Source organism: Vigna radiata, unplaced genomic scaffold (assembly GCF_000741045.1).
Source record: "Vigna radiata var. radiata cultivar VC1973A unplaced genomic scaffold, Vradiata_ver6 scaffold_305, whole genome shotgun sequence".
Classification (NCBI taxonomy): domain Eukaryota; kingdom Viridiplantae; phylum Streptophyta; class Magnoliopsida; order Fabales; family Fabaceae; genus Vigna; species Vigna radiata.
Window position 1 is genome coordinate 16,154 of NW_014543812.1, and position 14,309 is coordinate 30,462.

The window sequence follows — 14,309 nt, forward strand, 5'->3', positions numbered from 1 at the left end:
AGACCTGATTCTGAACCGCAGTTGGTCCTTGAGAGACGACCTAGGAGTCACTTCCTAGTCTATACTGCATTCCTTTTATGCAATAAAATTTGTATAGGCTGCGACAACCCATCACATGATCCTAAGAAAAGGTTTTCCAACTAAAAATAAAGTAAAGTTGTAGGTACATTAAAATTAATTTTTACATTACATGACATATTCACTCGCGGTTTGAAAAAGAAGAGTGATATCAATACACCAAAACTAATTCCATTAAGTGTCATGAAATCTCATCTCATCTTAAATAAAAATTCATTTATGAAGAGGTGCTTTTTTGGCAAGGAAAATGCACTGAAAAGTTTATGCAAAGTGTGTCTTGTAGTTTTAAAATAATTAAAACAAATGGAATAAAGTGATTTAATTCACTCATTCAACACAATTTACTATGTTTTCCTAGAAGGTAAAGCATGGTTTAGAAAAGTATCCTTTAGTAATTGAAACCAACTTCCAATGAGTGGAACGATTCCACAAAACCATATACATAAAATGGAAATAGTTTAATTAATAATTGAATCCACTAAAATTTATATTCCAGAACAAGACTCACAGCTCAAAAAAATAATGCATTATACCATAAAGGTCGTAAAGCTTAATTAATATTGGCATCCAAATTCAAAACAGTAAAATAGAAAACATACATTGCAAAAAACAGAAATTCAAAATGAAATCAGCACCAGGAATTAAATTACAGCAGCAAAAATTTATATTATAGCAGAAACAAAACATCAAGTATAGGACAGGCCACAGTAAATATGGTTTGCATTACTTTCAATCAACTAAAGAAACTTACATGACTTGAAGGAATATGTTTTCCACTCAGAAGGTCAAGTAAAAGTGTGTTCAAGCTATAAGTTACACTCTCTGGAGTGACTCTGCCTACAAAACCAGGGAATAGGAGGGCAAACACAAAGCCATTATATACTTATATTTATTACTTATCATGATATGAAATGAATATAATAATTAAACCATCATCACATCATATAAACAAATTTTGTTTTTATATTTGGGGGAGATGAGAATTATATAATCCACTCAAGGCAAATTCACCGATGAAAATCAAGAAATAACTCAAGGCACAGTCGAGTTTCAAATATATCACAATAAAAACAAAACTACATCAACATGTTAATTAGCCATGACACTAATAATCCCCCAAATTTGCTCAAATATCACCCACGACAATGTGAAGATGAATGTCCACAGAAATAAGTCAGTAATTGGATTAAAATTTTATGAAGAGAAGCATGAAAGCATAAAATTGATCTAAAAACATAATTTGCAGAAGACCAAGTATGTCTAGATAGTTTCACATTCTTCAACAATGAATTCTTCTTGACAGAGTCTAGGTCCAGGACAAAAATTACCATAGGTATCGTATGAAGACAAAACAAGAAAGGAACACGAAGCATACAATGTGAGACAGACCCAAATATCCTAGCACGTCTCTATCAACCCACCCTACCGACAACTGCTCAACCTCATCTTTTAGTCTAGGGTTTTCGAAAATGAAGCATAAAGAAAAGAAAAGATACACAAATGAAGACAAAAGAACAAAGGAAGAAGAAGCACCACCCACCGTCTGATCACGTCCACCGATTAAGTCGCACCGCCCACCGAACAATGACGTCGACCTTCCGATTAAGTCGCACCGCCCAAAATCTCCACTTCTCTATTAACCCACCCTTGCCCTAACACGAACAATGATCCCGCCTTTGGCAAAACTGAAATCAGTGCAATGAGAATCTCACCCAAATTATGTCGCACCGCCCAAAATCTCCACTTCTCTATCAACCCACCCTTGCCCTAACACGAACAATGATCTCGCCTTTGGCAAAACTGAAATCAGTGCAATGAGAATTTCACCCAAATTGTGCAGCTGCTTTGCTTCAAAATGCACAGTTTCATTTAGAATGATTCTACCGCTGCAAAAATTCGAAATGCACAGTTTCATTTACAATGATTCCACCGCTCCAAAATGACAAAATTAACCTTGCTAACATCAACAAAAAGTGGACCCCACCCGCGTGTCAAATGAGTGTCAAATGCTTTAGTTGTGTCAAAGTATTATTTTTTATGTTTTTATTTAGATTTGCATTCTATTCTAAAGAAAAATTATTTTTTGACACACTTAAATTTTTTACATTCATTTGACATTACCCTTACTTACTTTTTACTCTCTTCTTTCTTGAAAAACTACAAAATTTTACACTTTTTAGACCATTTTACCCTTATATTTTGTGTTAAACGAGTGTAAAAGTGTGTCATAGTATTATTACTCTATTCTAAATGCATGCAAATATCAAGGTTTTATGAAAATATGCAACCTGTGGAACCCATCACCTATTTGGACAAGTAAGTTAGTTTTCCATTAGTATTGGATTGTGAGGGTTCCATGGTTTCTTCAATGGTTGGATTACCTTTTCTTAAGGCAATAATATCATAACACAAATTTTTTAATTATATTTGGATAAAATATATATATTAATTTTTTTAATTGAGTTTAGAATATATCAATATGGTAATAAATAAATAATAAATCAATAAAAAAAATAATACATGCATTATGTTTAAATATTATTAAAAAAAATGTTAAAATTTTTTTTTCTTTCACGCATGACCTTGTGAGATGTGAGGGTTCCAATTATTTTATCTCTAAGCGTTTTGGAACATATTTCCTTGATTAGTTTTTTTCTCAGTGTAACCCCCGCTTGTAGAATTTATTGAAACATATATTATTAAAATAAGGAGAAAAATTGACATTCATGTAGTAAAAGAGATATAAAGTGTTAAAGATGGTGCTCCTCGTTTATCATATAAATGTTTAAGATAACAGATGATATAATTGTGAGTGATGAATATAAATTATCTTGATCGCCCAAGGAGTAATCATATCACATAAAGGATAATATAAATGTTTTTATTGAGATTCAAAACACGAATATTTGAACAGATGAAAAAGTCTTAGAAAATAGTTGGAATAGAAAATCCCTCGTTATTCAAAGAAAAATATTTACTTAGAAAATATTTTCTAACGCTCAAAAGCTAATAATAAAACTTCAACATCTATAACTAGGATTTTTAAGTCCTGTGAGATTTGTTAATATTAAAATAATATCAAACAATATAAACAAATATTTATCATATATATATATATATATATATATATATATATATATATATATATATATATATATATAATAATTAGCAGAAAAATAACAATAATATAATACCTTACCTAATATACTAAATATTATGTAAATATATAATATAAGAAATATAATGAGATAATCAAAGTAACAATATTTAATCACATATATTATTAATTTATATTATTAATATATGGATATCTTTGTATCAACAAATATATTTCATAATATATTCTAATCACTTTAAATAAATGAAACTAAAGGAATATGATTGGATACATCAGTATTTATTGATTCAGGTATGTATAACTTTCATATACTATTTATTTATCAGGTTTATTAAAAAAATATGTTTTGCATAAATTATAATTTAACTTAAGAACTAAACATATATTTTTATAATAGTTAAGAGATAAAAATATATTTAATTTATATTTATTTAAGTTTTAACCTGTCTTATTAATTAAATGAGCTGTTAAATATCTTGCTATAACTTTTTGTAAGGATAATTAAATTGATATTACAATTATTTATTTGATAAGTTTTTGTTAGGTTTTGACAACTTTTGTTTAGTGCATCAAATTTCATTATTTAAAGTTTGATTGGTTTTTATACTTCACATTTTGATGTGTCAATAATTTTTTAAAATATTATTTTAATTATCTATATTCAATAATGACGTTATGTTTTAATTTAATAATATTCTAGATTTAAATTTATTTTTAGTTTTTAAAAAATTATATATTTTTGAATCTAGTTTCGAATATAATTTTTCTTCATTTTTTTAACATTGAAATATTTATAATTTATTTATTTGGCTTTTAAAAATATATTTCTTTTATAACTTATTTACCATTATGTAAGATTTTCAAGTGTTTATCAAATACTTTTATATAGCTTTTCCTTAAATTTTATTTTCCATAATATCTTATATGTTTTGTATCATATGGGGACTTGTAATGTTAATAATAATGTATCAGGGGGAAACCTGATAAAAAAAAGTTGGGAAAAAAATCTGAAAAAATTATTAAACACTAAATGTAAAATTTTAAAAAATTTCTTAATAACCAAAACATATTTAAGTTATAGTTTTATTTTCTTTAGTTACAAATAATTTTCAATAGCTTTTATCTTTTAAAAACTGTTTGGATTAAAATAAAAATATATTACTAGACTAACTTATATGCCTAAAAATAATTTGATTGTGGTAATTTAAAATATTTTTCATTAATTTTTTATCTTAATTAATATTTGAAAAAATTAAACTGATTCATAATAAGTTTGTTTGTGTTTTAAGTTCGATTACAAAATTAATAATAGTGATTTTATTTTATGTTCGATTTGATGAATTAAATTCTTAATTAATTGGATTCATTTTTTGTCATTACTAAAATTTAAATTTATTTCCATTCGAATTTAAAAAATAAATTTTTAATCTATTTTAGCAACTTTAATTAAAACTAAAATATAAAACAGTTAAATAAATATAAGTTAAGTACTGAAAAATAAAATCATTTCCGACCTGCCGGATTCGAACCAGCGACCTAAGGATATCTGTTCGTAACGACTACAGTCCTCCGCTCTACCAACTGAGCTAAGGTCGGATAATTTTATATTTGCCAAATTATAATATAAATAAATAAAATCTAATAATTTCAAAAAGTAATTTTTATAATTCTTAGAAAACAGTTTTTACAATTAATTTTTAATGTAATATATTTCAAACAACTTATATCATAAAAGTGAAGTAAGTGTAGACAAGAGAAATTAGAATTGAATTCAAGTATATATTAAGCAAGTATTATTTGCCATGACAGTTACTACAACTAAAAAACAATGTTTAAGTGTCATGGAAAACATAAATAAATTAAAATCATTCCAATTTTTTTTAATTCATTAATAATGATCTAGTATCATATATAAATAAATGAAAGTCTTTCCATATTTCTAAAATTTATAGCACATTATTTTAGCACTACCAAGAAATTTAATTTTTTTTTGGTCTTATTTGCACTCTCTTATAAAAACATAAACCAATCTTTTGACATTACACATTGTGAAAAATTTTATCTTATTTTCCGCCATAGGTTTAAAAAAAAGACCAGAAGTTAATAGTGTTCAAGATATTGTAATTACTACTAAGTTCGGTATTTACATAAATAATCATCATAATATATAATATATTGACATAATATGTCTAACCAACCATTAAACAAACTATCCAATTTAAACTCTTATATTTTAATTGACTTATTTATTTTTAACAATTAATAATAATCAAAGTCTCTCTTTAACAACCTCCCTGAATAAAAGAATATCTACTTTGAATTCTTTATTTAAATAAAATATATGATAAAAGGAAAATATTGTACACTGAAAAGACGTCAACATGATACGAGAAACAAAACATATGATAAACTAAAATTATATCAATATTTATAGGTTAAATTTAAATATATTTACTTTAGCAATTTAAAGGTAGAAATTTGTATATGTTTTTATTGATTTTTGTTTGTTATAACCCTTATATTGATTTACTTTTAGAAAATTTATATTTAAAGTATTATGTCGTCAAAATTTCAAAAGATTTAACATATTATATTAATCTTAGTTTTCTATTGGGACTCAATATAAAGACCAAGTACCATTTTTAATAGAAATTATCTCTATATTTTCTTTCATACAAAGATATGTGGAGAGATTATTCACAATTATTTTATGAAATTTTAAATTGACTAGATAGACCATTTTGGTTTTTGTGGTTCATGATATATTTTAATAAGCATTTCATATACTTTTTGATATTTTTGTTGATTATATTTTATGTTGATATTTTTGTTGATTATATCTTATGTTGATATTTGGATACATATTTGGTTATCTTGATTTAATCTCATTAATATTATTTTAATTTTATGTTTATACGGAGGATAATATAGAATTTGTCTTATGAAATAAAAAAAATAAAAATAAAATCATGTATGTTTTCATTCAAATGGTGGATTCATGAATTCCCATAGATTATTTGAGAAATATATAAATGCTTATTATATTTTGCAGGGAATGTTTATATCTTTTGTCTACCATAAAAGATTTGTTAGCAAAAGTCAAGTCATTTTGGAAAATCTCTTAGATAAGGAAATAAAGCTACTTTTCTTGAACAATCCCTTGAACCATGCATTACCATGCATTGTCAACTTTGAATAAACTATCTAACATGTACTATCAATGTCTCACTATCTCTTTGCATTACATATTATTTTATGTGTAATAACATAGAATAATGTGAATAAATAATAATCAAAATATTTACATTAAGACATAAAGTTACGTTTTTGCATATCATCAAACACAACTATACAATTATCATCAACTAATTACTTAATATATAAAATTAGATTCTAAATATCATTTATCGGATGATATTTCCAAGAAAAGTGTCAAGCAAGAAATTTAAAACACAATCCAACTCTCCAATTCCAATTGATAATTATATTTTTGAAAAAACAATATTATTGCATGGTTTTACTTTTTAGATAAAAGATGAAATATTGATTTGATAACTTTAATATATGGTTTGACTAAAATATGGTCAAGTTTTTCTTTCATTTAATATAAAATATTAAGTTACTAATTATTTTTCTTTTTACTAGTGTAATGGATATATAAAATGTCATAGATAATAAATTTACTTTGTTATGAGACAATCAATATTGGGTTTATGCTAGTACATTTAGTTATTCATTTAAACTATTAGAATCATGCTTCTATTTTTTAAAGAACATTTTAAATTGACATATTAATTTAATAAGCAACAAGAAAATTGAGTATCACTATTATAATGAGAAGAATCATAGCTTATGTGCGTATTGTGTATTTTACACTTTTGTTTAGATATGTTATTAGATATTCAATAATTGAAGAAAATTTTTAATATTGAATATTGTATTTTTAACCTTTAGAAATTACTAGTTGTTTAAGTATTTAAAAATTTTAAGTTAAGTTATATTAATAACCTTTTGCTAGTGGAGTTCTAAAATTTATTGTTTAACTTTTTAGTATTTATTATAAAAAATTTGGTTAAATTTTTTTTATCCAATATATGGTGTTTTTTTGGTATTCATGTAAGATCAAAAGTAGTTTACCAGAACAATATATAATATCAGAAATGATGTCTACATGTTGATAGGAACATGTAGACATCCTTCACTTACTGACAGGTAAAGGTTGTTAAATGAGTAATACTTTTATTTGATCCTCCTCAGTTTTTACATCTCAAACTGTTTTCCCTATGCCATCAGACTCAATTAACTTCTGCCAAACGTAAGAAAAATTCATTGCCCATAAATTCTTTCTTGTTCAACACGTCAAAATAAAAACCACTTCAATCCTTCGTTTATCTCTTAGCTTGCGTTATTATAGAAACAAATAGAAACTATAAACTGAAATTGAACTCAAAGCTTGTTTTCTTTTCAAATTCATGTTTAATTTTGAATTGAAAATCACAATTTCAGCACTTTAAAGGTAAATTATTAACAAAAGGACTAAGGTTTCAATCACAAAATGAAACTTCTATAATTATACTACACAGTTTATGTACTATGATGCTGAGATTAATCACAGCTAGAGATCTCTGAAGTGAATAATGAACTCTTCAAAATATGCTACAATAACAATAGACTAAATCAACGATTTTATTATAGTTTTTAGCCATTGGTCTTCTAATGAACAAGTTTAACTTTATTCTCTTGAGAACTACAGATTTTGGAACTAAATCCATGTCCAAAATACTGAATTCAAGTAGTACCATCATCAAAATATTAGATTTGTTGATCAAAATGTCCAGTACACACTAAGGATAATTAGTAGAAACAGTTATCAAAACAGATTGAAAAGTCAGGACTGAATGTGCTACTACTGCATTTTGCTCTCCATCTTTTTTTTTTCTAATTTCTGACTCAAAATCATCTTTTTTTAAAATTTTAAATCAATAGAACAATGTCTGGCACTTTACTACATCAAGAAGATCAATCAAAAAAGAGATACAAGGCAACACAAACGGCTGTCTTTAATTTATATCAATCTAGATATCATCTCCTTTGTCTTAGTATTTACAGTTCCACGAACTTCTCGGCAAGTCCCGCTGCTCCTGCTCTTTCTTGACAAATCTGCCATAACCATGTCAAACAGTTTTATAGCCAGAAACGGAGTTCAAAAGTAGCAAAAAATCAATTCATTTTACGAATGCATCAAGTATAACTACATCGCTACTCACAAAAAGTACTACCTTACCAGATCCAAATCTAACGCATTAAATCTGATGGCTAAACAAAAGATAGCCACCCTTATGGAAATTGTTGAAATTACACTTGTATGTATAGAGAAAATTAAATATATAAAGACAAATTCGTACCATTGTTGGTTTTTCCTGAATTCGGTAAGTACAGGATATATGTTTTCAAAGGCAGTGTACGTCTCATCTCTCACCTGAAAATGGAAATGAAAACAGCTAAAATCCAGCACAAAAAAGGGGGCGCGGGTGGAGGGCAATTACAATGGGAAATTGTAAAGCAAAAAAAATCACCTTAGCTCCTGTTAGAACAATTTTTCCAGAGACAAATATAAGCAACACTATTTTAGGTTGCTTCATACGGTAGATTAGACCTGGAAACAGCTCTGGTTCATACTACAACCACAACAAGCAAAGTATCAGCAAATAACCATCAGTTTCCTCTACTTCAAAACTTAACAGAAGATGCCCCTTTCAACAATTTATACTTCCTCAATTTACTTTATCACACGAGCATAGTGATTTATAATAATATTATTCCGGTTTAACCATTTCACTCTATTTAAATTTTTCGAAAACAAAAACCCTTACCCTCCTTTATGCTTTGTTTGGTTGAGGGGTGGATTGTGGAGGATTGATTTTAAGAGAAAGGGAATAGAAAGTGAGGTGGTTTGGTTTAATGGAAGATAATGGATTTGAGTAGAAAGTTTATTGGTATTTGATTGAATTTATGAAGATTGGCAAGTTGTTTTAGTGTAATATCAAAATTGTCCGTAGTTGTATTTTTTAAAATATAAATTTTTTGGTTAAAAGAAATTAACTGGGTAAATGAAAATAAATTATTTCTTAAATATTATATATATTAATTCCAATAGAATTATTTAAAAAATCAAATATTAGATGTAGGGGTACATTAGTAATTAATCAAACAATCCCCACATATATACTTTGTCCTCGTCTCACTCTTCATTCTCTTTCAAAACTTTCCCCACAAATCACCTTAACCAAATACAAGCAACCCTCACAAATCATGTCAAATCAATCCCCACAACTAATAACCCATGCATACCAATGTATTAAGTATCCAAAGTGTTAGGCAACACATTAAAATAGCTTTGCAACATAATGCTTCAAACAAATTACATTTTTTCCATAGGCTATTTTCACATCAAGTATACAATTCAAAAAGACGCCCTTAAAGCTGTTTTACATAGAGACAGCTAAGCATCAAGACAGTGAAAATACATAACAGTTTTATTTTAAAAGTCAACATCATAGATCCGATCCAAGCCCGTAAAGTGTTTTACCAAAAGTTAAAAAGCTTACACTTGAGAAAGCACCATGAGAATACGCAAGACCCTCCAGCCGAATGGGGAACTTGACATCACAAGAGCCAACAATGTTCTGAATTTTGAAATCCTAAAAGTACAATACCGATGGAATAAACTAGTAACTAAGCTGTACATAGTTAAGTGAAAAATAACAATGGATAAAACAATTTCAGAAAAAAATTATGATAAAGAGCAAAAGAAATACCTTAAATTTGGCTGGGAAACCAAGCTTTTGGATAATTCGAGCATACTGAAAGGGGGAAAATAGAAAACATCAGAAATTATGTAACTTTTTCAGAATGAACTTCGCAATTCTTACTCAAGAGAGGAACCAAAAGATCAATATTAAACACATTCAGAGAAAACATCCAGCCTCCTTCAACTATTTAAGAGCTCAGTCTACTCAAAACAAGAACAGTTCCAAAAACAAGCTACCAACAAAGTGGTTAGGGCTTCAATTTGAAGAAAAAAAAATCATCAATACCCACAGAATGATAGAGAAAAAAAACATAAAACAGTAACATACCTTCCTGGCTGCCAATTTAGACTGTTGTTCACTCTTAGCTCCAGTACAAACCTAGTTGATGATCATAAAAGAATAAATCAGAGTCCATAAGAAAGAGAAACCTTTAGAAGAAAGGTACCAAATTAATTTGGTTTTGTAATAAAAATGTAGAGCAATGACAGAATCCAGAAAAGAAAATTGCAAACCAGAAGGCCTACGATCTGATTTGATAGTAAATTGCAAAATTGACGCTAAATTATTGAAATAAAAAACAAATAAAACTGTAAAAATAAGTTTAGAAATAGAATGTCTTCTTCATTTACAATTTTGCATAAATTAATAATTGGGTCATTGAGGTTGCTCCATGCATCATCTCTCCTTTTCTCTCATAATGCTATACAGAACCAATTGATTCATGCAATTCTGACAAGTGGCAACTGTGTTTACAACCTCATTACTAGAACCTTCAATGATATACTTAAGACAAAGACAAGCTTGAATTTTACAGGTTCTAACCAACACCAGTTTGTGCATTGATTTGATAAACACAGACAATTATAATGGGACAAGAGAACCACACAACTACGAATTAACATTGAACTAAGTTGAGGACCGTGCTGAATATAGCACAATTAACTACTCTCATCTCGTAGACAGACATGGCAGTAGAGAAAAGAAGTATACCATCTTGCCAGAAGCAAAAATAAGTGCAGTTGTTTTCGGCTCTCTTATCCTCATAATAACAGCAGCAAAACGCTGCAAGCAAACACATCACAAATATCAGTAGAGTAAATCACCAACCAACTAGAGCAAGCATATATAGTACATCCGCTAATTAATAATTCTTAATAACACAAGTATACTAACATGTGGAAGATATCACATGGGATATTACTATAAAATAGCAATCTTAGATTAATCACACTTCTCTGATCCAAATAAAAACAAAAGAATTCCCAAAGCATAACACATGACTGCACAGCCACCAGCAAACTTTGTTGTAATTCAGATGCAAAAGCAGAAAAAAAAAACATGTATACACCCACAACTGTACAGAGAGCACCTGTGAGTGAAACTCACTACAAGTAAACGAAACTTGCCTTGGGATTGTACTCAGCGTTACGAGCTTGTAGTGCAATTGTTTTGAGGTCCAACTTACAGTCCAAATTGACAGTGGACACAATATTTCTGGCAATACAAACAGCTTGATTTTTAAATTACACCGTGTAAATAGAGGAAAAATTATCATGTACAAAAATATAAATAGAAACAAGTCATTTGCATAGTCCAAAGTAAATTGTAAACAGAAGCAAAGCTATTAAATAATACTATGTAAATTCAGGCAGAATCCCTAACATTCCCATGTGAACAGAAGCAAAATTATTATATATTCCCACATAAACAAAGGCAAATTTTATGATTAAAAGTGGCAAATTTGGTGCGAGTATGACAGATAGGTCAAGGATTACACAAAAATACAAGGTGGTAAAAAGACATGAATCAACTCTGCACAATAACATGCTTTTGTCCACAGAGAAATCCATCCAGAAAAAGGACATAGGAGATTGAAAGTTGCCAATATGATTTGACATCTTGTTAGGCACGACCTCAAATTAAAATGGTTTAGCATAAACACCATAATTCAAGCAACATAAAAAACAAGTTTCGGCAATACGAGTATAAGGAATAAATACATGCTTTGGCAAATGTCGCAAGGTGTTAACTGAAACCCTGCAATCCTATGTTTGTGCTTCTCCATGGTGGTTACCAATACCCAGGCTTAGGATGAACTTAAGTAGAAAATTTGGGAATTAAAAGTTGTATCTTTTTTGCCCGTTGTACTTGTTAAATAGCGCAAATTGTAAAAGTATTGGTATTTTTAACATTTAGCAGAGTTTCAAATAACTATCAAGTCCATAGCTGTAATTTCAACCTTGATGTCTATGTTTATGGTCTATCTGTTATACTGTCTGGCCATATCGACTTCTTATGTTCACAATTGTCCGCAATGTCAGTAATTCGAAACCGACCACCAAGAAGCATATGCCTACTAATCCTTGATTAGGACACCATAGAGTCTCCCACAGTCATCACTAGTTAGATATCAATAATTGAATGTAAACTAAAGGTATAACCACCATCTCCTTTGCACCATGTTTTACCACAAAGCGATCCCAACAATATCAGCTACAGTTACATCGTCAATCAAAAGGATTTACATCAATATTTACAAGCTGAATTCCCTAGCAACACAATAGTGTTAAGAAGAAACAAAGACATGGGGGTTGACTTACTGGATAGCTATTACTAGCAACACATCAAAAGTCACTTCTTATTATGAAAAAAAGGGGGCTAACCCCACAAATTAAAACTTAAAACCCAGCCATCTGAAGCTTGCAATTGAAACCAATAGAAAAGGAGAACGATGTAATTTGTTGAAAATAAAACAACGGATACTCACTGAAGAGTAGGCACGATCCCAGAAGGATGCTTCTGTAGATCCACCGGCTGGCTCCCTTCCAATCCTTGGTCAGCCATCAAACCCTAATTTAATAACCCAAACGCAGAGCTGCCAGCAACCAAAAAAAAAAAACCACAAACAACCCACCATGTTCAACACCAATCAGTACCAAACAAAAGTTCACTACGTTTTTTTTCAACTCTAACAAAAGAAAAGGAAAACCCTTTAAAGATTAAAAACCAAAAAGACAAAGAACCCAGATCTGGAAATTAAGACAAGCCCAAACAGTTAATCAAAGATTTTCACCCGATTCAACGAACCCCTCTTTGTGTCTTAAAATTAGTTTGAGAAAAAAGAAAAATTGGGGATTTGCATGTGAAATCAGACCTATAAGAAAGAAATTAGGGTTGGGATGCGCGCGTGGAGCGAATCGAGAGGGAAAAGAGTGAAAAGGTGTAGAGGGAGCGGGAAGGATTCGAAAGAAGAGTTCTTTTATATGAGAAAAGGAGCTATATAGACAGAGGATTTGAGATTTGTATGTTGTGATAGGTTTTGATTTGAAGAGAGAGAGAGAGAGAGAGAGAGAGAGAGAGAGTTTGTATGTCCAGAGAATGTGAGGAAGAGAGAGAAAGAGAGAGTGAAAGGTATTTGTAATGTGTGTGAAAAGATCTGGAGGCAATAGCGAGAGAAGAGAAACGAGATCTGCCACCTTATATTTATAAGCGTGAGGGAGGACAATGCTATTCTCGCACCTCTTCTCTCACAGCCCAATTGCACAACGACATGTGGCTACCACGGTTGACTTGACTGGGCTTTCGGGAAATTATTAGGCCATTTTCTTTTTATTTCATGTATTAATTTATCTTAATTCTTTTTAATTTTAAAATATTTAAACAAATCCTTTATTATGAATTTAATGTTTTAGACCGTATTACATATTTTCGTTTAAGTGTTCATTCTATTTTTTTGTGAGTATTTAAAATTTGTATATATTTTATTTAAATTTTAAGTTTTTTTTATAATGTTTGTGGACTTGTTTGATTATAATAAGATTTTATAACTAATATAAAATTACACATATTTTCTTATTTTTTATTAAAAAATATTAGATAAAAGTAATATTGTCCTTTATATAAATAATAATGATATTCTTTGATTATTGTAAATGATAATTTCATTATTCGACATATTTTTCATAAAAATTAGTTGCTAATGGTAATATCATTTTTATTAATCACAAAAATTATATATTTTTGATAGTAAAAATAAATTGAGTAACGAAATAAGATACAAAAATATCATCCAAAAATGAAAACAATTAAATACTAAAGATTTGATTGAAAAAAAATATAATTCTTGATAAAAAAATTAATAACAACTAAATAAAAATACCAAATTTGTAGAATTTAAAACTTAATTCAAAAATTTTATTACAATATCTATCAAAGATACGTGTTTCTGAAATGTCTATCATCTTAATTTTAAATTTATATTCTCTTAAAATAAAATAATTTACGTTTTAAAATTTAATTAA

General features: G+C 28.5%; 1 protein-coding gene and 1 non-coding gene across 2 annotated transcripts; both read right to left on the reverse strand.

Moving 5' to 3' along the window:
- Positions 1–4,704: 4,704 nt before the first annotated feature.
- On the reverse strand, positions 4,705–4,792 carry TRNAY-GUA. Its single transcript is given in 2 exon segments — positions 4,705–4,740; positions 4,756–4,792. It is a non-coding gene; the product is annotated as a tRNA-Tyr (tRNA).
- A 3,115-nt stretch (positions 4,793–7,907) lies between these two features.
- On the reverse strand, positions 7,908–13,473 carry LOC106754936 (TATA-box-binding protein). Its single transcript, XM_014637004.2, has 10 exons — positions 13,163–13,473; positions 12,776–12,883; positions 11,415–11,502; positions 10,999–11,070; positions 10,336–10,386; positions 10,015–10,059; positions 9,805–9,897; positions 8,773–8,874; positions 8,602–8,675; positions 7,908–8,356 (listed from the first exon to the last, which is right to left on the reverse strand). Coding segments are annotated over exons 2-10 (603 nt in total). The 5' UTR covers positions 12,853–12,883; positions 13,163–13,473; the 3' UTR covers positions 7,908–8,355.
- Positions 13,474–14,309: the final 836 nt, after the last annotated feature.

Excerpts from the sequence above, each read along its gene's own strand:
- LOC106754936 (XM_014637004.2), bottom strand. The coding sequence starts at position 12,852 with ATGGCTGACCAAGGATTGGAAGGGAGCCAGCCGGTGGATCTACAGAAG. Across the intron at positions 11,071-11,414 it reads ACGCTGAGTACAATCCCAAG|CGTTTTGCTGCTGTTATTAT; the intron begins GCAAGTTTCGTT and ends GTTTGCTTGCAG. Across the intron at positions 8,676-8,772 it reads TTGTTCTAACAGGAGCTAAG|GTGAGAGATGAGACGTACAC; the intron begins GTGATTTTTTTT and ends TTCCATTTTCAG.